This window comes from Haliotis cracherodii, unplaced genomic scaffold, assembly GCF_022045235.1.
Source record: "Haliotis cracherodii isolate W230 unplaced genomic scaffold, xgHalCrac1.p SCAF_27, whole genome shotgun sequence".
NCBI classification, from domain to species: domain Eukaryota; kingdom Metazoa; phylum Mollusca; class Gastropoda; order Lepetellida; family Haliotidae; genus Haliotis; species Haliotis cracherodii.
In genome coordinates, this window is record NW_027266283.1 from 1,951,062 (window position 1) to 1,978,704 (window position 27,643).

The following is a 27,643-nucleotide window of genomic DNA, read 5'->3' on the forward strand; positions in this document are numbered from 1 at the left end:
TCAAACGTATTGAATAGAGTTGATTTTTTGAAAATGATGTTTCAATTATATAATTTGTGTTGTAAAAATATAATGAATCAAGCTTACACTGTCCTTCCCCGGGCATTGATTTCTGACTGATATGCTTCCGAAGCGGACATTGTGTCTAATTACAGTTTGACAAATTGTTGCGTCCGTTTATGCTGCAGTACTCGCTATGAGATATTAACACATACTATTTTAATTGCACTGATCTGTGACGAAACTATTCTAGTTTCGTGAACATATCTACAAGGGTGGCATTGACGAATAATTGACGATAGAATAATTGAATTAAGATATGCAAATACCATTACGCAGACATCGCCGAATGTCCTTATTTAAGTTTTGTCATCAGCTGTTCCCTGTGCTGTGACATATGCACCCAAAATATATAATGACTTGCAGAGTTAGTTGGCTTTATCATTGGTTCCATACGAATAGGACATTGTGGACTGGACGTTGATAGGATATTATATACTCGACACTGATAGACCATTGTATACTGGACGCTGATAGGACATTGTGGACTGGACGTCGATAGGACATTGTATACTGGACGCTGTTAGGACATTGTATACTGGACGCTGTTAGGACATGGTGTACTCGACACTGATAGGACATTGTATACTGGACGCTGATAGGATATTGTATCCTGGACGCTGATAGGACATGTTGTACTCGACACTAATAGGACATTGTGTTCTTGACGCTGATAGGACATCGTGTACTCGTCACTGATGGGACATTGTATACTGGACGCTGATAGGACATTGTGTACAAGACGTTGTCAGGGCATTATGTACTCGACACTGATAGGACATGGTGTACTCGACACTGATAGGACACTGTGTACTGGACGCTGATATGACATGTTGTACTCGACACTAATAGGACATTGATACTGGATGCTGATAGAACATGGTGTACTCGAGGCTGATAGGACATCGTGTACTCGACACTGATAGGACATTGTATACTTGACGCTGATATGACATGTTGTACTCGACACTGAAAGGACATTGTGAACTCGACACTGAATGACATTGTGTGCTGGACGCTGACAGGACATGGTGTACTCGTCACAGATAGGACATTGTATACTGGACGCTGATAGAACATGGTGTATTCGACACTGATAGGACATGGTGTACTCGACACTGATAGGACATTGAATATTGAACGCTGATAGGACTTCCTGTACAACACGATGATAGGACATTGTGTACCAGACGCTGAACATTGTGTACTCGACACTGATAGGATATTTTGTGCTAGACACTGACAGGACATTAGTTCCTCGTGTAGGATAATGATCAATTGTGGTGAGTTGTCCTTTGACATTAATTCCTTGTACTGACTATTCTAGTTCACAGGACATTAGCTACCATTGTCCAGAACTACTGACTAAGGATATGTCCGCAGGACGTTGAGTTAGTAAGGCTGTGGCGTCTACGACATCGATACACAAAAAAGAGATCGTCGTTTTACGAAATATGAATAAACAACTGAAATCAACTGATGGTGAGTGATGGAGTGCACATGCTGCACACAAAACGACACATAAATGTACAAACAAACATTGATTGCTGTCAAATGCCCAGACAACATTTTGTAAAAAAAGAGATAAGATTACATAAAACCATATGCCACATTTATATCAATATTTTCCGACACGAAACGTATATTGAAAATTTGTAAAAATCCAAACATTGTGGATCCATTTCATCTCTAGCTCAAGTGATGAGTTCTAGCAATGAGTTTCTAAAAAAAATATGTTTCCACAAATATTACCTAAGACACGTTTTGCAACACATCATGCGTTTTGACCGACCACCAGAGCATGTGTTGTTGAGATGAGGATGTAAACACCCAGCCATGCCTTGCCTCATTCTGAAGTTGACTCGTACTCAACATCTCAGCAAATACCACACAGAAAGGGACATTCAGACGGTACGTTGACGTACAGTTCGCAGTAGGACAGCCGGTAGAGGGTGCAGTGAAACGGGTCTTTTGCTGGGCAGTTGGCTGTAACGGAAGGTTTCATATGAATGACACTGGATGTTCTTCAAATAATGTTACTGTTTTTCGTTTTCACGGAGTCAAAAGGCTCTCGCATGAATGTGCAGTAACCAACAGTCAAATATAACGCTGTAACATTGTAAGCCTAGTTCCTCTTCTATGTGGGCGTATATCTAATAGTGTAAGGCTCTGACAGGAAAATGAAATATAACGATGATCCAGTAAATATCTTATAGTGATGCGTTTTTCTTGATATAATCTTCATTTTATTCTTCCGAAAAGACATGGAAGAGAACTTTTTTTGAAACGCATATGGCCGTATTTACAATCTTGTTTTTCATTGATCATTAAATTCAACAATTTTAAACATTAATTCGAATTTACAAATTTAGCTCTTTACGATATAACAATGTAGAGATTGTTGAATATATTACCGGTCTGGCATGTCGTTCCGGCATATGGCGTTTTGCATGTGCATTTGCACGTGTCTGTATCCAAACGTCCACCATTCAAACATTGCTTTCCCCCGCATGGTGCTGAAAGTCACAATTTACATAACGTAAGTCTAGTATGAGTCACATGTTTATCTCTAGAGTGAAAATGTCAACTTTTCACGTCAATGGATGGGTTGTTAATGCAGGTTGACAAGAAAAATCAAATATATTCGTTTTGAACTTGCGTACTGATATTACAAAGGCAGACTGAACGTTTTGAATTACACGCCACGACTTGTCATTAAGACTGTAGTTGTCGGGACTTGATAATCCGCCTAGAAGCCTTGTGAACTGTTTGACATGGCTACTGACATCCCTGTTCGAATGACCAGCTGATGACCAAACATAATCCCGTCACCACCTGATGTTATTACACAGTGTGTTATTAAACAGTGGTACCTGAACGAGTTAATTAAAAATAAAACAAAACAATTTGTAACAAAATAATTTGACGAGAAAACCTAATGTTCTATCTCTTAAGTATTTTCTGTCTGAAATTAGTTCGGGATAAATGGTTATATCACTCCAGTAATCTATATACTTTATGTTGTCAGATACATATAGTATTTCATCACTATACTCATGATCAATCGTTGTATGATGTTCCCTAATAACATATTAAACTCCTATCGTATGGCATGCGTCATTTTCTAACATGTGCAATTTTGAAATCAAGTATCTAGTTCTCGAAGGCGAAGTGCAACATCTGTGTATTTGTCCGTCCTGCATCACGAGGATGTGTTGCTCACGGTCACATAGATACCATTGAACATGACAGTCGTGGATACAAACGACATCAGATGCAGCTGTTCTTGGTTCCAGTCATTAACATATTTATCTTTTAAAATCGCATCTCGATTTAATTATCTGACAACACATATTTATTTTTTTGTTTACAACTCAAATGATATACACATACTTATTCTGCTGTTTTGTCATATGATGTGAACCAGTATTTATGCCCATGTAGAATTACATTCACTACCAGACCCCTATCAAAGAATGAGGTCTGATTGGTCCACGTGATCTTGATAATATACTATGTATCCGCCTTGGAGAGATATCATTTTCTCAGGGGGTGAATAAATCCCTTATACCCCACCACGAACAAGACAGGCTGCACGTGGATTTCTAAGAGGCAGAATAAATCCCTTTTACCCGCTTCGATGCAAACTTCTGCACTCTTTTTCCGAGTCAATGGAAGTCACAAGACAACACAAGCTGTTTTCTTTCAATTTTAAATTTGTTTTAATTCTTTTATAATGCCATTAAAACATGTAGATTAGATAAATTCGTTGTAGCAGGATCAGTCGGGGTACATGGGGTTTTGAGGTTTTTAATATTCTAATGTGACCATAAATTGCGCATTTGTGTGTTACACGGCAAGCCTTGGTCTCGAAGTGTTCGCTCTTAACGCCGAAGCCAGGGTTCGATTCCCCTATATGAGTTCAATGTGTAAGCGACCGCCTCCGCGGTCTAGTGGTAGAGCGTCCGCCCGGAGAGCGGAAGGTCCGGGGTTCGATCCCCGGGCACGTCATTCCAAAAGACGTTAAAAGATGGTACTTTTTGTTACCCTGTCTGGCGCACGGCATTAAAGGGCTAAAACAAGGACTGGTCGGCTCGGAGTCAGTATACTGTGTCTGAGTGGGGTATTCATGTTAAACTGCGGCATGGTATCTCAGTGAGCTAGCACTATAAATCGGCATCAGTCCGGACTCGTACAAGCAGCCACACAAACACACAACCGTACATGCACGTCGCTAAATAACTGCAATAATCTTGGACGCGACGTTAAACCCAATTTCACCTCACCTCACCAATGTGTAAGCCATTCCTGCTGCTCACTGTGGTACTTCAATCATTTTGGTAGACAAGTGTAAACTGTTGAAGTGCTGCCTGTACTAATATTTTGGCAGTGTATGGAGTGGAGCTCAATTTACCTAAGGGGTAATCTTGTAACTTGTGGCGACCAACCCGTTTACTTCTCCAACTTGTCAGCTATGATGGTCTGCTGCTGGGAACTTACGGAAGACTACTTTTCCGCAACGGTTAAAAACATACTGAAAGGATTTTCGCATGAAAGTAAGGCTAGATTGATACAAGCACTAACCATCGCATAGTCCACACATGACGGGGCAGTAGTCTGTCTTGATGTTGTAGAACTGCTGGCAGTGATCACAAGTGATCTGACTCCCGCCCATACTGGCACACAGCGACATGTCGTTACCATGGTCCCCATAGTCTCGACACTCCACTGAAACAGACGTGGTTGGAAGACATTATTTAGACAGGTTAACTACAAGGAGATACTGTTTAGGAATACCATGACACGAGATGTTATGTCGAATCAAATCGTTTATAAACTGGTTTTAGAAGCGCTCGTCTTTCTGAACTGATAGATTAGTAGAAACGATACAACTAACATTTGTGGAGAAATGTTTCTATATTGCTCACGTTAACTAGCAATATGATAGTTGATGGACAACATAACTTGACGTAGCCTACATTATATTCCGTTGAAAAACATTGATCTTGTTATATATAAACTAGTGTGTGTGCACAATGCGCTATTGACTAATGTTCTCAATAAATGTAGACAGAGGTTATTCAAGGTATGAGTGATTAAGTAGACAATACAAATCATTTGGCATAACATAATATATGGGCGATTCACTCAAACACTTTATTCAGTCTTGCTTATTTACAGACCGCCGTTATATATCTGGAGTAGGGTGATATCAAAGGTTCATGTATGTACGCAATCTTGCATTTGACTTGGGAACGATAGACACTATCGGCAAGAAAAGATGGCTTGTTTTTCTTTTATTCTCAACATTCGTCACCTTATGTTAATAATGAATAAAACTTCAAAGTACGTCAGTATGTAGATTCATATTTCTTCATTTCTTTTATATTAAACCGTTTGATTTAAAACAAAACATAACAGCAAATGTTAAACATTTTGTTTTGACAACTGACATCACTCTCCGTAACCAAGTAAATATAAACATACAAAACCTTTCCGTAATGAATTAGTGATTTTCCTTTTACCTTTAGATGCTCTGTTTCCTGCATAGACGCAGCCAAACGCTGAAGTGAATTCCCCTGAAGATGGCTGTACTACAGCTGTTGGTTGCACTGGGGATGCTTGGTCCGACGGAGTGATGCGGACAGCTGCTGCTGAAGCAGCTGTGGTATTTGAGGAAGGTGATCCTAAAATATGACACAGTTGTAGTTTGAAGTAAGTAACGTGTATGCATGGTACAAAGTGGGATGTTAACGCATAATTCATGTGTGAATACAATATATATTGAATTATCTGTACTTCGGGAGAGTGTCCAAAGAAGCTCAATGTTTATTTCGGAACTTTTAGTATGATGCTGGTCGATTAAAATGGAACCCACGACACGGGGTATGGTGCAGGCAAACCTAGAACCATAATCAGGGCCAAATGGGATTCGAACCCACGATCATAGCTGTATACGCCGGACACCTCTTCACAGCGAAATGCGGCGCCGGAGCTTACTGAGCCACCATTTCCCCTCATTATTAATACAAAATAATTGTCTCTTCGCTCCGTGATCACATGTCCACTGGTCTCCAACGGTTTTTGCAAAATGGGGAAAACGTGTTACATAGCAGTACATCGATTGAGAAAAAAAAATGTTTGTAAGTGATTACACTTTTGGTTGATAGCATATTCACTCTTAAGAAGAGATTACCGTTTTCTGGGGCAAAAAACATTGTTCATAAAAAATTGGTTCTTCATTCATAGTAGAAAATTTTCTTCGTGATTGTTTGCGTTTCAAAGTTGAGTTTTATCACTGATCATGCGCACGCGAGATGTTCACATTTCCGCATGTCATGCCTCCATGTCAGAATAATGAGATCTGATTTGTCCACGTAATCTTGATAAAATACTATGTATCCCGCCTTGGAGGGGATAAATTGCTTAGCGGGGGGACAAATCTCTTATACCCCACCACGAGCAAGTCAGACTGCACGTGGATTTCTGAGAGGCAGAATAAATCCCTTATACCCTGCTTCAAAGGAAAAACAGCAAGCTATTTTCGAGTCAATTTGGAATTTGTTTTAATTCTTTTACAATCTCATATTAAAACACGTCGGTGAGATAAATTACTTTTAGCATGATCACTTGGGGGACATAGAGTTTTTGACGTCCTTCGTTACGTTTTGTACCACTTATATTGAAGTCCTGGTTAATACCGTAATGTTACGGCGACTTTTGGATGAAAGTATAAGAGACACTATACTTTCTGTAATGTCGCACGATCATCCCTGAATAACACACCAGATGTCTACTTCGTGAGTGTCTGGTTCACTTCACAAGTTTTCTATATTTGTATTGGGTGTTAATACATAGTGTCAACAGCATGGCACCTGTCGCATCAGATCACGTATCCACATGCACCGTGCGACAAGTAGATGTAGCACCCCGAGGACGGTAGCTGTCTAGCTGCAGAGTATGATTTTTGGTTTGGTTTGTTGTTTAACGCAGCACTCAGCAATATTCCAGCTATATGACGGCGGTCTGTAAATAATCGAGTCTGGACCAGATAATCCAGTGATTAATATCATGAGCATCGATCCACGTAATTGACATGCATCAACCAAGTCAGCGAGCCTGACCACCCGATCCCGTTAGTCGCCTTTTACGACAAGCATAGTCGTCTTTTACATCAAGCATGGGTTGCTGTGGAGAGTATGTACACCAACTGATCACGTATAATATATTAATTACATAAAGTATATACTATCATATTTTGTATAAATGGTTTTTTTACCGTGACCCGTAAGCCTTATGACTGGACGTTAATTATACACGTTTTATCCATCTATTATAATCAGTATCTATTGTAACCAACCTATTGGTTTATGATTAATGACAACTTCAACGCATGCTTAGTAAACATTCTATTTCACACCATTAACAATATGTCGGCCGCCTTAATTTGGCTCGAGAAAGATGCGACTAACGGGATCGGGTGGTCAGGCTCTCTGACTTGGTTGATGCATGTCAATTGCGTGGATCGATGCTCATGATGTCAATCACTGGATTGTCTGGTCCATACACGATTATTTACAGACGGCGGTCATATAGCTGGAATATATGAAATATCGTCCCGTTCATGTATATTGGGGTAACTACGTCATGACCTTGATATTTCCTGCCACCTCCACATCTGTCACTGGCGATGACTATACAAAAAAGGAGTAAATACACGTTGTGTCTATACCCGTCGTTATACACAAATTCGAGGTGGGTGAACAAAAAAAACTTAGTTAACTGCGGCTAAACACTGTGTTTTGCATTTTAGAAGGGGTCCTTATAAATACAAGTACTCAGTGATGGTATTGTGGTCGCTCCTGAAGCACATTTGGATTTCTTATCAAAGTGTAAGTTTACTGATCTGCCGACCACTGTTGAAACTGCCGCAAGAGGTGAGGTGAGGTGAGGTGAAATTGGGTTTAACGTCGCGTCCAAGATTATTGCACTTAAATAGCGACGTGCATGTACGTGTGTGTGTTTGTGTGGCTGCTTGTACCAGTCCGGACTGATGCCGATTTATAGTGCTAGCTCACTGAGATACCATGCCGCAGTTTAACATGAATACCCCACTCAGACAGAGTATACTGATTCCGAGCCGACCAGTCCTTGTTTTAGCCCTTTAATGCCGAGCGCCAGACAGGGAAACAACAAGTACAATCTTTTAACGTCTTTTGGTATGACGTGGTCGGGGATCGTACCCCAGACCTTCCGCTCTCCGGGCGGACGCTCTACCACTAGACCACGGAGGCGGTCAACTGCCGCAAGAAGAATAAACATGACGCTAAAATGCATACCTTTAATTTACTTATATGTGCGATAAGATAATAGAAAACGGGTTATTCCTATATGATTTTGAAAAACACTCGCAAAACCTACATTACAAACATTACGTGGTCTTGGTGTTTTCTGGCATGGTGACCATGTGTAGTTGAGACACACGGAGCCTGCACTTAACACACGTGTGAGGAATTGGGTATTGATGCATTTTTAAGACTGAGTATATATCAGTTAAATATATCTGCGTGTTTGTGCATATACGGGGACGTTTGGTAACTAAAATGGGTTAGTTTGGGACGTTTTTTATTTATTACTTTACTTATAAATAAAACATTTAGGAAATAGGCTCGGTTAAAACACCGTGTCACCCTGACAGTAAGACGTCATCAGAATAGCAACGATCGAAGTGATGCTTATATTTCATACGAGGCATATGTTCTTACAAAACGTCAACGCCAACGAAAAATCGATTGTCTGCCAAACAGATTCCAAAGGTCGTACAAGGCAAAATAGCGGTGAAAAGTAAATGAATAGATCATTGAAATTAGGGATTAAATCAGGTGTTCCAAGGGTAAGCTTGTCCTGTTCTACCGGCCACTCACATAATTTCCAGAACACATGCAACTGATTTTTGGTTGCCTAACACGGCACTCAGCAATACACCCTCCGCACGTGCGTCTGTTGGTTCACAAAGACCACGTGACTCCGGGCCATCCAACCAGCAGCGACCACGCCCTGGCCGAGCTAAGGCTCATTGGAGAGGTCATCTTCAAGGACCAATCAGCGCATTAGATAGGTAACCTGCGGGTTTTGGAATGGATCAAAGTGGTCAAATGAACCACTTTCAAGTAATCATTGGATATGGAAAGGGTTTTGACGCTTCATTAACAAAGTCAGCGTGTTACATCGTGGAAGTTGGACGTTTAAGGGATGGCTGAGACGCATTGAGGGTCAGACAATAGGGTGTCTGTTGATGGTGTTATGGTACGGGCATAATACATGTTGATCATTAAGACATGTCAACGCAAAATATGGATCGGGGGTGTTGGGTCCCTTTTAAGCGTATTACTTAGCTGACTGATTATTTCAACATATCTGTTTTAGATCTTTCATATGGATGTAAAAGGCGCCATTCAATCGACATGATGCAATTCACCCCCCCCCCCCCCCCCCCCCCCAGATATCCCAAATGGTTGGCTGGTTTGTTGTTTAACGCCGCACTCAGCAATAGTCCAGCTATATGACGGCGGTCTGTAAATAATCGAGTCTGGACAAGACAATCCAGTGATTGATATCATGAGCATCGATCCACGCAATGGGGATCCATGACATGCATCAACCAGGTCAGCGAGCTTGACCACCCGATCCCGTTAGTCGCCTTTTACGACAAGCATAGTCGCCTTTTACGGCAAGCATGGGTTGATATCCCAAATGCAATCACGCGAGAGTTATATTACAATAGTTGTATAGATTTACCAAACAATTTGGTATGAATAGGGGAAACCTCAGTCAATATATTTACAGGAATAAACATGAAACCAACATGACTTACCACATATCCCACACATGTAGGGGCACAGTTGCGGTACGTTGTAATATGTCCTGCAATCCTTGGGGACTAGGCTACGCCCACAGTAAAACGAATCTTTCGGTGGACAGTTCACTGCAAGCACAATTAATAAATTAATAAAAAATAAGCCAATAGAGTCTGGACCAGACAATCCAGTTATTGATGTCATGAGCATCGATCAACGCATTTGAGATACGATGACATGCATCAAACCAAGTCAGGGAGCCTGACCATCCGATCCCGTTAGTCGCCTCTTACGACAAGCATAGTCGTCTCTTACAGCAAGCAAAGGCTGCTGATGACCAATTCTACCCAGGATCTCACATGGGTATACACACTACAATATAACTTATATCTTAAGTGACCCCGTTTTAGTACCGACACCGCGAACGATTAGCGTTGGGAACATTTTATATACCTACATCAAATTACAATTATCCATAATAATGGTTCCTTCATAACGAGTTCTCTTAATCGTGCGATGTCATTGGTGTCGATACATTTTGAATGAACAGGTTTCTTGTGTGGTAAGTCCTTAAATGGTCAAAATTATTTGTTTTTGATAGACCGGAAATAACGTTAGCAGTTTAAGCCTAAGTTAATCAAGGCCAGAGGGGTGTGTCCTTTTTTGTTCTTGGTCACTGTCAAAGTGACACGGCCTTAACACGTTGTGAGTGAGTTGGGTTTAACGCCGCTTTTAACAATATTCCAGGTATATCACGGCGTGTCACCTAATGTGGGAGGAAAGCCCGAAATGATGCAGATCTCAGACGCTTACCACTTCGGTGAAACTCACGAGCACGGGTATGGTGCTGACAAACCTAGAAACATAATCGGGGCGAACCGGGATTCGAACCCACAATCATAGGCTTCTGGCGTGTCCAAGGGACGCAACTCTGCACAGCGAATCGCGGCGCCTTAGACGACTGGGCCACACTGCCCCCGTAACACGTTGTGGGTGTTAGTTCAACTGGTTAGATTGTACAAGAGGGAATCGACTTGTCTGAACTCACACTGCTGGCACGTAGGGCCCGAGTACGGCTGCTGACACGTGCAAGTACATGTGTTTGTGTCTAAATATCCTCCATTGAAACAAGCCTTCCCTCCGCAGTCTGAAACAGTGAGCATCTATTATGGCTTGGTAACACTCACTACACATGTGTAACGACTACCGTGGGTCTAGGTACATTAAACACCAATTTCGACTTCAAATGTGCATTGCATCAGTGGAACAGAATCGACGCTTAATAAGCCCGATATACCAAGGGAATACCTGTACGTTGTGTGTAATTGGCCCTGGGCCTTGGTTAGCAAATGTTGCAGGTTACTCGATCATAACGTGTATTTGAAAATCTATCAAATAACGAATGTGTTCATTACCTTCTTCCTTGGGTTTTACGCAACATATTAAAACTGAAACTGTAAAAAAATAACAAAATATCCAAACTTGCGTTTTTCAGACAATAGATGACTTACCACAAAGTCCATCCTTACAAGTGTTTGGACAGGAACTGCATCTTGCTCCTCTCGTGTAAGGCTTGGAAATTCGGTTTTGTCTGACAAAGAAATTTGTATAAGGCTGTAAAGTCTGGGGAACACGATTGTTGTTTTGCCGATTTTTTAAAAGGAAACTTCGATGAAAAATCACAACGGGTTTTGGCAAACAACGCGGACATGGAATTCTTTCTGTTTACGGTGGTTCGATTCCCGTCGCGTCATACCAAAAGACGTTAAGATATGGTACTTGTTGTTGCCCTGCCTGAGGCTTGGCATTAAATGGGTAAAACAAGGACCGGAATCAGTATACTGTGTCTGAGTGGGGTATTCATGTTAAACTGCGGCGTATATCATACGGCACGTTGCTCTATCTCAATAATATTGAGCGCGACATTATATTCGAGACTACGTATTTTCCGGCGTCGACGTTGTTAAGTTGGCCCGACGTCGTTACGTTGGCCCAGTCACGCCGCCACCTCCCATTCCCTTTCATTAAGGCAAAAGTTGTCTCACCCTGATCCATAATTGCAAACGTAGTATCTTCCAAATTTCGTGTTGGGGCAATGGGCATAGCCACATCCTATTAGGAAAGTGACGTTCTGAACAATCTGTAGAGAACAAAAGAGAATACACAAGTATCATAACAAAGTACATTTAACTGGCATAGAGAGGGAAACCTGGTTCCCATTCTCCTAGTAATAAGAATCTTCACTTCACGATTGATGTAAAGTTGTGTTTATGAAATGTCAGTGTTGTCAGTTTTTTTTAAAAATTGTTATCATAGACACAACGACAAACGTTAAGCACCACCGCTTGTTAATTTTATAAAAAAATAATGCGCACTGGTGCAAATATCATGCTTGCTGTAAAAGGCGACTATGCTTGTCGTAAAAAGGCGACGAACGGGATCGGGTGGTCAGACTCGCTGTCTTGGTTGATGCATGTCATCGCGTCCCAATTGCGTGGATCGATGCTGATGATTGACCACTGGATTGTCTGGTCCAGACTCGCTTATTTACAGACCGCCGTCATATAGCGTGAATATTGCTGAGGCTGCGGCGTTAAACAACAAACGAACAAAAGAAACAGATATATATGACATTATGTACTGGCGTTTAAAACCTGTATGTCCGATGGAAAGACGTTTCTCGACCAGTCTAGCAAGTTCAGAGATACAATACGGAATTTCACGTACAAGTTTCATTTGTACCCGACCCATGTAAGTATGTGAATACATGCAAAATTGTACCTGTGTGTAGTGTCCGATCTTTTTCCATCCATCTCTTCCCAAATAGCCATTCGGGTTCTGGCCAAATCGATACAAGCTTACTTCGTTATACCACGCCATAATGGCGCTCCGCCAGTTCAAATACCCTCCCGCAATGTTTTGCCCAACCTCAAGTCCATATTCTGAAAAAAGTCAAATGCACGTCAGTCGATTTATTTAACAAACAATATCACAAAACATATCTTGTTCTATTGCAGTCGATTGTTACAGGGGGGCACGGGTGGCCCAGTCGTCTAAGGCGCCGCGATTCGCTGTGCAGAGTTGCTTCCTTTGGACACGCCAGAAACCTATGGTCATGCGTTCGAATCCCGGTTCGCCCCCATTATGTTTCTTCTTTTGTCAGCACCATACCCGTGCTCGTGGGTTTCACCAAAGTGGTAAACGTCTCAGACCTGCATCATTTCGGGCTTTCCTCACACATTAAGCTGACATGCCGCGATTTAACTGGAATACTGTTAAAAGCGGCGTTAAACCCAACTCACTCACTCACTCACTCGATGGCTAAAGTTCGAGGTGTTCATGATTAGACGAACCCCTTTGGATAATTAACAAGATTAAAGAATCTAAATGAATGCGAAAGAAACGTTCCATTACTAAAAGCATATTCCTTAGCACGGGTGCCAGCTGTGGTGTAGGTTACGCTGAATTTTTGGAGAATATAAACACATGTTTATTATGTATTCGGGCTGTTTATAGCCTACGTTTCACATGTTAATGGAAAGAGTGTTATCGCTACAAAGACATGTATGCATCCTATAATTTGCAGACCACTGTGGCGTCATTACCATGACGTTACAATCAAATGACGTCACAACCACCTCGTCACTGGAGCTGATTTGCTCTCAAGACATTGGCCAATACAGTCAGAGACTGAACACGTCGGAAGAAGGATTTAAGAGGACAGAATCTCTCCCGAGTGTCTTTTGATTTCAAATAGTCAGCACTCGTCAATAATTAAACGCCTCGGATTCATAAACTTTTATCGACTATTGTTGATATATTTGATATCAAATGACACACGGGCGAGATGCGCTCAGTGGATGACACATTCATTGCTTGTTTATGATATTTATGGAATTGAGGAGGAGTTAGTGAGTTGGGTCTAACGCCGCTTTTAACAATATTTCCAGTTATATCGCGGCGTGTCAGCTTAATGTGGGAGGAAAGCTCGAAGTGATATCTGAGACGTTTACCACCCACGAGCACGGGTATGGTACTGACAATCTAGAAAAATAATCGGAGCGACCCGGGATTCGAACCCACAATCATAGGTTGCTGGCGCGTCCAAGGGACGCAACTATGCACAGCGGATCGCGGCGCATTAGACGACTGGGCCACCCGTGCCCCCCGTGCCCCCCGAATTGAGGAGGAATATACCGGGTATGCTTTTCATGTGGTCGTGTTCCATCTTGCACTGCCGCGCCCATTTCTCCGACACAGCTGCCAGCTTAGAATCCCAGACCTGCAGTAGAGTACACGATACTGTAAACCTCAGGTATCACAACAAATAGTATACATGAATACAAGCAGACTGGAATCTGTTTCGGAAGATAATCGATAATCGATAAGCGCTGGCGTAGACATTTCGTGTGTTAATGGTTATTTGCAAAACCCACGCAACAAAATCATGACAAACAATTGAAGATTTACTGCCGAAAATCTATAAAATTATAAATCTAATGCGAAGACTGGGAATCTGTTTCGATAGATAATCGATAATCGATAAGCACTGGCGTAGACGTTTCGTGTGTTAATGGTTATTTGCAAAACCCACGCAACAAGATCATGACAAAAAATTGAAGAACTACTGCCGAAAATCTATAAAATTATAAATCTAATGCGAAGACTGGAATGTGTCAGATGACGTGGGTAGAGCGTCCACCTGGAGAGCGGAAGGTCCGGGGTTCGATCACCGGCCGCGTCATACAAAAAGACGTTAAAAGATGGTACTTGTTGTTACCCTGTCTGGCGCTCGGCATTAAATGGCAAAAACAATGACTGGTCGGCTCGGAGTCAGTATACTGTGTCTGAGTGGGGTATTCATGTTAAACTGCGGCATGGTATCTCAGTGAGCTTGCATTATAAATCGGCATCAGTCCGGACTAGTACAAGCAGTCACACAAACACACACACGTACATGCACGTCGCTATATAAGTGCAATAATCTTGTACGCGACGTTAAACCCCATTTCACCTCACCTCACCTAAATGCACCTCACGGTACAGTAATATGAGAATCCAAAGCTTTATCAAATTTATACACTAAACGAATGAATGCTATTTAACGTGATGCCATTTGTCATCTTGTCCATCCCTTGGACAAATAAAGTCCATATATGTTTTTGAAATTATTTAAGAAATCAGGTTATATTTACTCCAATTTATTTTTGACATCAACATGCACTGCGCTTGTGGAGGGAGTTTGTAGGATTGCGTCAACGCCACCCTCGGGAATAAACCACTCATTTCACTGAAAATATATAATCGTATTACTTCGCTGCTTAATGGCTATTAAATGTCAAAAGCTAACCAATCAGAGCACTATCAAGCATAACGGATTCTTACAAGTTTTCCAAGATCAGTAGCGGGCGGTTCTACTCTGCCTCTCAGTTCATTGTGGAGAGTCACGATGTCCTCCTGGTCTTGCGCAGCAACACCGTATGACGTCACTTCCGAGTTGTCTTGCAGACACATGGTATGTCCTCTGATGGCGGCATACTCCGTGGTGCATGTGTCCTAAAATTATCGTACATATTTAATGATTTCAGCAGTGTGTCGCTGTGTCTGGCACACTAGCGCGGCGTTCATATGGCACAACATTCGTGACCAACTCGTGTTATTCCGGGACAAGCCGAAAAGCGACTCGTGCCCCTCTCATGGCCATTTTTGCGACCGGGTTCGGAAGGTGTTGAATTATACAGTATGATTGAAAACATTTAACTGTGTCTTGGGTATATTTTTAGATGCAAGACATATGTAAAATCAAAAATTATTTCCGAGGGATTCTTTGACGAAGAACTTGAAATCATACGCTTTTTCTGACTGGTTTGTCGTCTTTTCGCACATAACATTCGTCGATAGGGGGACGAGTCTTCTTGCAGGGTACGGAAAGGTGGCGAGTGGTGACGAATGTGAGATTGGGTAGGGTGGGTAAAACAGTATTCGAGGACGGTGAGATACCCTTGTGGTTAAAGCGTTCGCTCGTCACGCCGAAGACCCGGGTTCGATTCCCTACATGAGTACAATGTGTGAAGCCTATTTCTGGTGTCCCCCGCCGTGATATTGCTGGAATATTGCTGAAAGCGACGTTAAACTATACTTACTCACTCATTCAAAGTATATCCCGACGTGTTAGCTTAATGTGGGAGGAAAACACGAAGTGATTCAGGTCTCAGACGTTTACCACTTCGGTGAAACCCACGAGCACTGGTATGGTGCGGTACTGACAATCCCAGAAACTTAATCGGGGCGAAACGGGATATTCGAACCCATAATCATACGTGTCTGGCGTGCCCACTGGACGCTACAGTACCATTCGAATTACGGTGCTTTTCACTATTATTATCATTATTATTATTATTATTATTATTATTATTATTATTATTATTATTATTGTAAGTGTTATTACCTGTGTTCGCTTTGGACGACCTACGTTCTTCTTTGGGAGCGTGACGTCATGGGGCGAGTCATTCAGTACACCATTGTGGCCCGGGAAGACGATGTCGGAGACAAGATTGTCGTGGCCATCTCCTGTAATTTACAGAATGGTGATGCTGCAGAAGATACACCCCAGGCAACCTCTTGCATGAGGTGCGGCATCGATGTGCAAGATTGCTACTTTCGCAAATAGGCTCATTTTTATTATAGAATAGAATCAAACGCAGTGTTGTCGATGCGAAAAAACAATCCGATAAACTTGGCATTGCCATCCGAAAATATGCAAATAAGGCCACCAAGCAGGAAATATAGTTTCAACAAGCAGCATTCATTGATTCGATGACTATTTACTCGAAGTTACATTGTTCCTGGGGCGGTCGGGTAGCCTAGTGATTAAAGTGTTCGCTCGTCACGCCGAAAACCCGGGTTCGATTCCCGACATGGGTACAATGTGTGAAGTCCATTTCTGGTGTCCCTCGCTATTGTTCCGCTATTGTTCCGCTATTGTTTAGATATAGGTTTCTTTACGCTTATGTAAATAAACATGGCATTATTTTCTTGCATGCGCTGTTTCTGAAGTATGGTTTGAACTTCGTTTATGTCACGAGTGACATCATATGATGAAGACATTTAGACCCTTATGTGTTTCCTTCTCGTAAATACATTATTTGTATGTCACAAATAACAAAGATATATGTACTTTTATTCCTGATATATGATAACAGGCTTCCACAGGATACATACAAGAGCTATATTGTAGGGTAGATATCTACAACGAGATTGCTTCACAATGCTTTGCAGACCATTGTGACATCATCGTTACCATGACGTCACAATCAAATGACATCACTTATATATCTGCCATAATAGTAAACGAGCCCCCGTGTAATACCAATTTTATGAAACGAGTGAATAGTTATGGTATCTGACGCGCTTTCGCTCGTCAGATACCACAACTATTCACGAGTTTCATAAAATTGGTTTTATCACGGGAGCGAGTTTAGTATTTTATTTATTACTTGCCATTTATAACGTTTTTAGAATGATACTGTTCAGTGTGAATAGGTTGACACCTACACGATCCAGGGCATAATCCAATTGAGTTTAACAGAATAATATTTCAAACACGTCAAATGTTGAAACGTATGAATTTAATACCATGCAACGGTCCACCTTTAGAATTCAGACGTCCGTTCCACAAAATTATCGTAGCGCTAAGGTTATCGCAATTCACATACTTTAACTTAGACTAACGACTGTCGTTGCGCTACAATACGTTCACCTTGTGGAATGGGGCCTTGCACCTCAAAGTTTACAATCACGTCACAATACCCGATGACGTAATTTGTGGAATTTTCATCGGCGCAAAAATGCCATGTGACGTCAGCCTAGCAACAAGGTTGCATAAGGTGTGCATAAGCTCCTCTCAGTGATCTATTAGCTCCACACGTAATGTCGTTGAATAAGCCAAGGGATGTTGAGAGCTTTCAATATTTGTTCGTGAAACGTGTTCCGAGAGTACATAAGCACGCGTTTTGGTATTACACAATGCGTAATACAGCTGTATGTTTAATAAACGGGTGATCTCTTCACGGTCAAGTTACAAATAGCAGTATTCTGTAAACTCAAGACGATAATTAGTCCTGTTTGCAAACTGAATACAGTTGGGAAGAATGATTTTGGATGGTAACTAGAATTTCATCCCAATATATTTTGCTATCAAGTATATGACACGACTCGTGTTGATATAGTTGAAGTCAAAGACACTCGGGTAAGATTCGCTATATATTTACATACAAAAAGAAACTCGGCCAATAATCAGCTCTTACAGGTAGCAGCAGGCGACAATACATATTGACTTGTTTTTCGCAAGTAGTCGTTTATACATACCGATGGCAGTTGGACATTTTGCAAAGACATCAGCACATTTTGGAAAAGTATGAAATCTGTAATAATTTGCAAAATATTATTTCATATTTAAATGGTTGTGATATACAAAAAAAGAAGAATAATGTATTAGGCATGTCTATTCAAAACACCTTCAACAGGACATGCCTTTCTGTTTAGAGCAGCGCTTGTGATTTGATCAGTTTCGGTGCGTCAGTTTAATGAGTCAGGGCCCAAGTATTGGGTTACCACTCGTGAAGGCCGCAGTCCGCGGCTGTTGCTGCCACATCAATGATGTCTGGGCCAATCTAGAATTTGATCATCTAACCAGCCGATCAAGCTCTGCATGGAAAATAAGTAGATCATGTTTGATTCCAATTCAACTTAAATTATTACAACTTCAAATATCACAAAGAGAGACTCGGAGAGAGCGATAGAGTGAGAGTGAGTGTGTGAGAGAGAGGGGGGAAGAGAGAGAGAGAGAGAGAGAGAGAGAGAGAGAGAGAGAGAGAGCGATAGAGTTAGAGTGGGTGTGTGAGAGAGAGGGGGGGAAGAGAGAGAGATACAGAGAGAGAGAGCGAGAGAGCGATAGAGTGAGAGTGGGTGTGTGAGAGAGAGGGGGAAGAGAGAGAGAGAGACAGAGAGAGAGCGATAGAGTGAGAGTGGGTGTGTGAGAGAGAGGGGGGGAAGAGAGAGAGATACAGAGAGAGAGCGAGAGAGCGATAGAGTGAGAGTGGGTGTGTGAGAGAGAGGGGGAAGAGAGAGAGAGACAGAGAGAGAGCGATAGAGTGAGAATGAGTGTGTGAGAGAGAGGGGGAAGAGAGAGAGAGACAGAGAGAGAGAGAGAGCGATAGAGTGAGAGTGAGTGTGTGAGAGATAGGGGGAAGAGACAGAGAGAGAGAGAGCGATAGAGTGAGAGTGGGTGTGTGTGAGAGAGAGAGAGAGAGAGAGAGAGAGGAAGAGAGAGAGGTTTAACGCCGCTACATGCATTATTTCAGCTATATAGCGGTGAGTTAAAGTGAAATAATTATAAAGCCAAATTGCTGCAGGTCTTACTGCAGGACGTTTACCACTTTGATGAAACCCATGAGCTGGGTAGGTGCTGACAAACCATTAAAACCTTACTTACGGCATCTCTAGGGTTCGAACCCAAAACCATAATTCGCTGGCACGCGTAGGCCTAGGGGGGCCTGACGATTTGCGGCGCTGTCATGCTAGTTCAAGACCGGTGCTCGAACAATTCTTTTCCTAACATGAATAATCTATCCGTTTTCAGTTTCAAATTACGACTTCAAACAAGGTGTAATTCTTCATACAATGGGCATGGAACAATGTCTCGATTTCTTCAATATCACACGTTTTCTAACATTTTGTATTCCCGGATAGTAAAGAGAGCTTGTAAACAATAGTGATGCCTTTCTAAACTTTGAAATACACTGTTAATATAACTCCAACATTATCATACAGTACATTTCACGCATGAGACCCGGCCATGTCTAACAAAAAGACGTTAAAAGATGGTACTTGTTGTTACCCTGTATGACACCCGGCATTTAGGATGATTGGTCGGCTGGGTGTCAGTATACTGTGTCTGAGTGGGGTATTCATGTTAAACTGCGGCATGGTATCTCAGTGAGCTGGCACTGTAACACGTCGCTATATAAGTGCAATAATTTTGTGTGCTTCGTTAAACCCCCTTTTACCTCACATCCAGCTTTATATTCTGATTGCAAATGCTTCAGCACAGAGAGTAAGTCTCCCTCTTAACGCATTCAAAAATATGCCGGGGCGGTCGGGTAGCCCGGTGGTTAAAGCGTTCGCTCGTCACACCGAAGACCCGGGCTCGATTCCCGACATGGGTACAATGTGTGAAGCCAATTTCTGGTGTCCCCCACCGTGATATTGCTGGAATATTGCTAAAAGTGGCGTTAAACCATACTCACTCACTCACTCACTCAAAAATATGCCAGTGTCTCCAACCCTCTGATATACCCAGGTATGACCGAATCTATAGGATCATAATACATGTTTGACCTGATCACAAGATGCGAAAGTAGGGCGTTTACGGTCACATATCTGTCTTAACATTTGATAACATTGATAGGGATATTTGTTAGTAGGCATTGTTAATAATAATTTCAACCAGTATTCAATACATGTACAATTTGGATGAAATTGAACAGATGTCTGACACATTTCTCACAGACTACAACATTACGGAATTATTTGCTTACATAAAGATTATACTTAAAAAATGGCCTATGTATTATTTTTAACTTTCAACTATATGTCGCTGGTACACAAACTGCCCCACTAGTAACATCATCTGATATGAAAAATTGAATCGCCGTATAAACAAGTGTCGCTTGTTTTTTCATTTATTATTTTTCAATTATTACCTTTTTTCAGGGGTGGCCGGGTAGCCTTGTAGTTAAAGCATTCGCTCGTCACTTTGAAGACCCGGGTTCGATTCCCGACATGGGTACAAAGTGTGAAGCCCATTTCTGGTGTCGCCCGCCGTGATATTGCTGGGATATTGCTAAAAGTGGCGTAATACGATACTCACTCACTCACCTTTTTAATAGCAATAAGTATCTATAGAAAACGGGTGATTTTCTTGCCCCAAATGGTAGATATCCACTCCAGTTATACTTCCCTAAAGCTGCAAACGCGAAAACGTCGATGTTTTCCTAATGAGTACTAAAGGTTTGGGGTGCTTTTTCAGCATTTTGAAGCGTCGTTATTGCACAGAAAACGTGTCGCATTTGAGCCAGTTTTTTTACTTGAACGTCTCCAACAATAATGCTGCTGCTCTCTGAGCTGGTTCAGTGTAGTGTTGTAGAACTGCAGGATCATATGTCGTGTCGACCATAACTGTAGTGTGAGTGTCAATTGAGGTGTAACATAAATGTAGAAAGTGATTTTTCAAAACACTGCTTCCCCAATATTTGATTTTTCTGCAACACAATGTTGTTTTGTTCATGTGTGCTTGTAAAGGACAAAGAGTGTGTATGGACCCTCACAATCCGTGTGCATTTAAATACCTGGGAATAACTTTGATAAACACATTTCGTGCACACAAAGTGATAAAGTGATAGTGTGCTATATCGACTCCCATGTGAGGTGAGGTGAAATGGAGTTTAACGTCGTGTCCAAGATTATCTTATATATCGATGCGTGCGTGCGTGCACTTTCTTCTCTGTAGATTATAATGTCGTATAGGTAGATGAAAGTAACTTCTGCCTCGATGTGAGTCGTATCATCGAAAGAGCAAGACTACGTGTTTCCTGGCGTTGACACGCTATATTATATTCTTCAATAAATAGGGGGCACGGGTGGCCCAGTCGTCTAAGGCGCCGCGATTCGCTGTGCAGAGTTGCGTCCCTTGGGCACGCCAGAAACCTATGATTGTGGGTTCGAATCCCGGTTCGCCCCTATTATGTTTCTAGGTTTGTCAGCACCATACCCGTGCTCGTGGGTTTCACCGAAGTGGTAAACGTCTGAGACCTGCATCACTTCGGGCTTTCCTCCCACATTAAGCTGACACACCGCGATATAAATTTAATACTGTTAAAAGCGGCGTTAACCCCAACTCACTCACTCTACAATATACAGTTTTAATTAGATTCAAACATGGTTACATCTTCCCTATAGATGATAAACAGACGGATACGAAAATATTATATAAACCAAATGGAACGTTATTGGTATAATTAAATATGTACGTCATTGGCAGAGCTTCAAGCTGACCTGATTTACTCGTGCCCCGACCTTGTCTAAATCAGTGTAATGCCCCATCGGTCAAATAAGACTTTTTGTGTGGAACAGGTAGAGAAGAAAATGAAATTAATTACGTGTCATGTCGCCTAGGAATGCCCAGGTGTCTGAAATAAACTTCAAACAGCCTTTGGTCGAGTTGTATACACGACGACGTCAACATGTGTCGTACGTTACGTGCTCAGGTTCACGGCGGGGGCAAGGCAGGGAGAAAGTGAGTTGGCGATATATTGGCGTAATTGTAACATTGACGTATGTTAAAAGGTTCGTATGTTATAATCTATGTTTCCGTAAGTCGGTAACTCGGGAAAAATATGTTTGGGTTAATAGTTAAGGGGTGTGAGTGAGTTGGGTTTAACGCCGCGCTGAACAAAATTTCTGTTATATCACGACAATCAGCTTAATGTGGGAGAAAAGCCAATGGATCCTGTTCAGGGTAATGCTACTCCGAACACACTACGAGTGATGTTATACGCATACGCACTATGGAGATATGTAATGGCAACGCAGAAGAGGGAAGGGGAGATGGTTTGTGAGGCCAGTCGATGGTGCGTGAGTGGGTATGGTTTTACGCCGTTTTTAGCAATATTCCAGCAATATCACGGCGGGGGACACCAGAAATGGGCTTCACACATTGTACTCATGTCGGGAAACGAACCTGGGTCTTCGGCGTGACGAGCAAACGCTTTAACCACTAGGCTACCCGACCGCCCTCCAGTCGATAGCGTATGCGCTGGTTGAAAAACTGATACTGGTCACTATCTGGCGTTTTGTCTTTCCATGATAAGGGGCGGTGGGGTAGCCTAGTGGTTAAAACATTCGCTCGTCACGCTGACGACGCGGGTTCGATCCTCCACAAAATGCGTGTCCCCTGCCGTGATGCTGTTGGGTATTGCTAAAAATTCACGCACTCTTGCCATGAGATGTGAGTAAGTGAGTGAGTACGGTTTTACGTCGTTTTTAGCAATATTCCAGCAATATCAAGGCGGAGAACACCAGAAATGGGCTTCACACAAAGTTCCCATGGCGGGAATCGAACCCGGGTCTTCAGCGTGACAAGCGAACCCTTTCACCACTAGGCTACCCGACCGCCCCTGAGATGATCTTGAGTATTGTCTAAGACAGCAAATTGAAAAGATAAAAAGTGTAATTTTGAGATTGACATTCACCATTTTATGAAGTATTGTGGTTTTATTCCAACTTTTAAAGACATAGCTTTGAGGGATTGAGATTGAGATTGAGAACAAAAACAACGTATGATCCAAAAATGATCCAAAATGATCTCGATTGGTTCGATTAAACAATCATGATTACGTAAAGTCAAAGAGCATAACAATTGGATATACATGTATCATTGAAATGAACACCAAGCAAGCAACACTTTGGATTCTGGATCTAGTCGGGACAAACAAAATATATCACTAATTGAACTTATGTCCTACACACTATGCGTACATGTTTTATTCAAGTGAAAGTAAGATTGTTTGCCTCGACAGATGTGGAAGCCAAATTGACTAGCCTACATACTTAGACCGCAAAAGCAGCGGGGCTGAGCGAATGCATGTTGATTTACGCCGGGACAGCAATATTCTACCTTATAACAGCGGCCTGTAAATAGTCGACACTTCACCAAGGAAAATAACATGCCTCGATTATCCACCGAAATCTGTCATTGCGGTAAAATGTATCTGGATCAGTGAAAATCACCACTGGCACCAGGTGTTCGCTGTCCGACACAACTAGTCAGCTGGGAAATTTTAACCACCCGTTCCTCATATCCCATGCTCTTTAGACAAACTAGGGGTATGTTGGACTTATTCTGCTCTTGGCCAGCATCGATACACACTTCTCTACAAGTCATGGGCCACTGAACATGTCAACATCGGGGCGGACAAGGAACAATTAATGAGTGTGTGAGTGAGTGAGTGAGTGAGTTGGGTTTAACGCCGCTTTTAACAGTATTCCAGTTATACCAGGGCGTGTCACCGTAATGTGGGAGGAAAGCCCAAAGTGACGTTTATCACTTCGGTGAAACCAACAAGCACGGGTATGGTGCTGACAAACCTAGAAACATAATCGGAGCGAACCGGGATTCGAATCCACAATCATAGGTTTCTGGCGTGCCCAAGGGACGCGACTCCGCACAGCGAATCGCGGCGCCTTGGACGACTGGGCCACCCGTGCCCCCAAATACTGCGGCATGGTATCTCAGTGAGCTAGCACTATAAATCGGCATCAGTCCGGAGTAGTACAAGCAGCCACACACACACGTACATGCACGCCGCCAATAAGTGCAATAATCTTGGACGCGACGTTAAACCCCATTTCACCTGTCCCATGTCCAACGTATCCAACGAACGAAAGCGAAACAGATAAAGTTGGGAACAATGAGTTCAGTAAATTGTTTTTTACACAGCTTAAAATCGCAGCGTCTTAGGATAGTTTGTCAGTCCCATGATCGAAGTGGTGCATTAATACACAACACAGATGTCTTACTACTTATACCTGGTGTGACCCTCCACAAAACGGTTTCCGCCATTTCTGTGAATTATCAAGGCAGTGAGGAGAATACAAACTGGAAAAAAACTGGAAAATATCAAAGGGCGTCGACTTACAAACCCAAAACATTAATGTTCCGACACAGACGTAGGTGAATTCGAGTGATCAATGATAAAAAAAGTTCCAATTTTGAAAGTAGTCCGTCATAATCTGATCTTAAGACACAGCCCTGAAATTGCCACTCACAGATCCGGAATTCGATATCACAAACATGATACCAGTTATATCGTTTTGGCCACACTGTGTAAAACCAAGGGATATCCCTGCAATGAACATAGTGACGTCACTGTTACAAAGACGTGAGGGTCAAATTATATCAATAATCCTTCGGGTCGATACCGTATTTACCGACCCTCAAGACACTGGCAATTCCTGTTCGGAAACGGAATAAGTTCCGAGAATGATTTTTTGATGATAAGTAGAATCTATCTATCGTGTCTTTCTATATAAAACACTCGCATAATGCATAAGCTTCGAGGCAATCTTCGGAATTCTATAATGTCATCGACTCGAGTTGATGTAGTTAATCTTAAAATATACTCGGTTAGATTCTCTCTGAATAGAGACATCCCTGTACACATTTATGAACGGCAACACGGCGTTGCATATAAATAAATACAAATAAACCGGTAGTATACCTTTAACAGCCAACACATTTGACACAGGTTGGCGAGTTTGGCAAGTGTTACTCGTTATAGGGCAATGGACGGAGCCGCTCGAAGGACCTGCTTTGTGAGCGGAATTTTCCGGAATGTCTATGTGCTCATACGCGGTAAAAAATCTTTCATCACATGTGGTTATATATAGCTGAGTCACGCAAAACAGGTAAGTATTCCTGTTTGTGTACACGAGGAAACAAGCTTAAACTAAAGTTGGCTGAAATTGAGTTTTTCTTCTCCCCGGAACCCCGCGGGCACAATAGAACACTTTCCATCAGTGTGACTTACTCACTCTCGACACAACTTAAAACAAGCTGGTGCATTTGACACCGGTTTCAAATTGTTCGCTTGAAATAAATCTGTTTCAGCATTTTCTGAGAGATTCATGATAAATAATTCGATCGAGCTTCTGCAATATAGAATGTACTGTTGTAACGAACATCTTGGTCAGCCCCGGTCGTTAATACATATCGTATGCGTATTTCTTGGTTTTTTTGTTATGCGTCTATTTTCGAATGACGTATCCAGTGTTTGTTTGACTACTATCCCAAGACTTATGACTTAGCTTTTGACTAACCTACGGACTCGTTGTATAGAAGGTGTGCCACACAACATGTACAATGTGGCGCATGCGTAACATTTGTTGTCATGAAATAATTTAGTGAGTGAGTGAGTGAGTGGGTGGGTGGGTGGGTGGGTGGGTGAGTGAGTAAGTGAGTGAGTGAGTGAGTGGGTGGGTGGGTGGGTCAGTGATTGAGTGAGTGAGTGAGTGAGTGGGTATATTCCAGCCATATCACGAAGATGACACATACTACACATGTGGAGAACCGAACGCGAGCTTGCGGCGTGATGAGCGAACGCTATAACCACTAGGCTACCCAACCGCTCAATACAATCTCAACATGTGCTAGTGGTAGAGCGTCCGCCCGGAGAGCGGAAGGTCCGACGTTCGATCCCCGGTCGCGTCATTCCAAAAGACGCTAAAATATGGTACTTGTTGTTACCCTGTCTGGCGCTCGGCTTTAAGGGGCTTAAACAAGGACTGGTCGGCTCGAAGTCAGTATACTGTGTCTTAGAGGGGTATTCATGTCAAACTGCGGCATGGTATCTCAGTGAGCTTGCACTGTAAATCGGCATCAGTCCGGACTAGTACAAGCAGCCACACACACACACACACACACACACACACACACACACACACACACACACACACACACACACACACACACACACACACACACACACACACACACACACACACACACACACACACACACACACGTGCAAGCACGTCGCTATAAAAGTGTAATAATTTTGGACGCGACGTTAAACCCCATTTCACCTAGCCACCTCACCTCAACATGTACCAGGCAATTCATGGATACGTATTGATAAAGTCCTAGCTAATGTCGAGGTAATGCCGATTTAATAGAGCTAGCCCACTAAGATACCATGTCGCAGTTTAACATGAATACCCCACACAGTGTACTGACTCTGATCGCCAGACAGAGTAACCATTTTCTAACACCTTTACGTATGACGCGGCCAGGGATCGAACCAGCAACCTTCCGCCCTCGGGGCAGACGCTCTATCCACTAGTCCACGGAGGTTGTCCATAAATTATAAGAAATTGGACCGAGAATAAGGTAGATTATTTTATCATCAAGGGGCGTTGCTGTCCAATCATTAAAACGCTAAGTAAACTGAATACGAATTCTGTCATTGTAAATAATTTACCCGATCTAACATTACGTGAATATTATATTCCTGCTTTGCGATATTAGAAAACAATCATCTTCTTTCAGTGGCATTTAGAAGTTGGTGTGATGAAGTAAGACGAGTTCTATGGATGAACAACTTCTTTATTATTTTATGTCTGTACTTATTGTCTTCACATACCGTTCGCTTGTGTATCACAGTTAACCGTCGCTGGATGTAGTGTTGACGTTAACGCTTAATGTCAAAACAGTCGTATTTCTCATTCATTTGAGTCTATAAAAATATTCACTGAATATTTACAATTGACCAATATGTTTAGATCAAATAGGCATCGTGAGGAAATAATTGCTGGATTAGTAAATATTAATAAAATAATAATTGTTCACTAATTTGACATCACCGTGGTAAGTAAATACAGTATATATGTATACAGGTAACTAACCTTTTGCAGTTCTGCGTGGTTTGGCGTTAACGCATTGCACAATGCTATAGGCAAGGCACAGAGAGAGGAATACCCTGGTCATCTTGTAGCTCCGGTCCGTCGGGAAAAAGACAAGTAACTGGTTGTTGTCTATTTCATGTGACTACACTTTTATAACCCTTGCCTGACCAGTAACGCTCCATCATTAGCTGTATAGATGAGGAACA

General features: G+C 42.1%; 1 protein-coding gene across 1 annotated transcript; it reads right to left on the minus strand.

Moving 5' to 3' along the window:
- Window positions 1–1,936: 1,936 nt before the first annotated feature.
- Window positions 1,937–26,794, minus strand: LOC139473140 (cysteine-rich venom protein Mr30-like). The gene is made up of 13 exons (XM_071255658.1): window positions 26,770–26,794; window positions 16,366–16,487; window positions 15,303–15,473; window positions 14,115–14,199; window positions 12,699–12,859; window positions 11,963–12,057; window positions 11,429–11,508; window positions 10,966–11,064; window positions 9,935–10,045; window positions 5,586–5,747; window positions 4,645–4,788; window positions 2,475–2,576; window positions 1,937–2,046 (listed from the first exon to the last, which is right to left on the minus strand). Exons 1-13 carry the CDS (start codon window positions 26,792–26,794, stop codon window positions 1,937–1,939), a joined length of 1,467 nt encoding a protein of 488 aa, XP_071111759.1.
- Window positions 26,795–27,643: the final 849 nt, after the last annotated feature.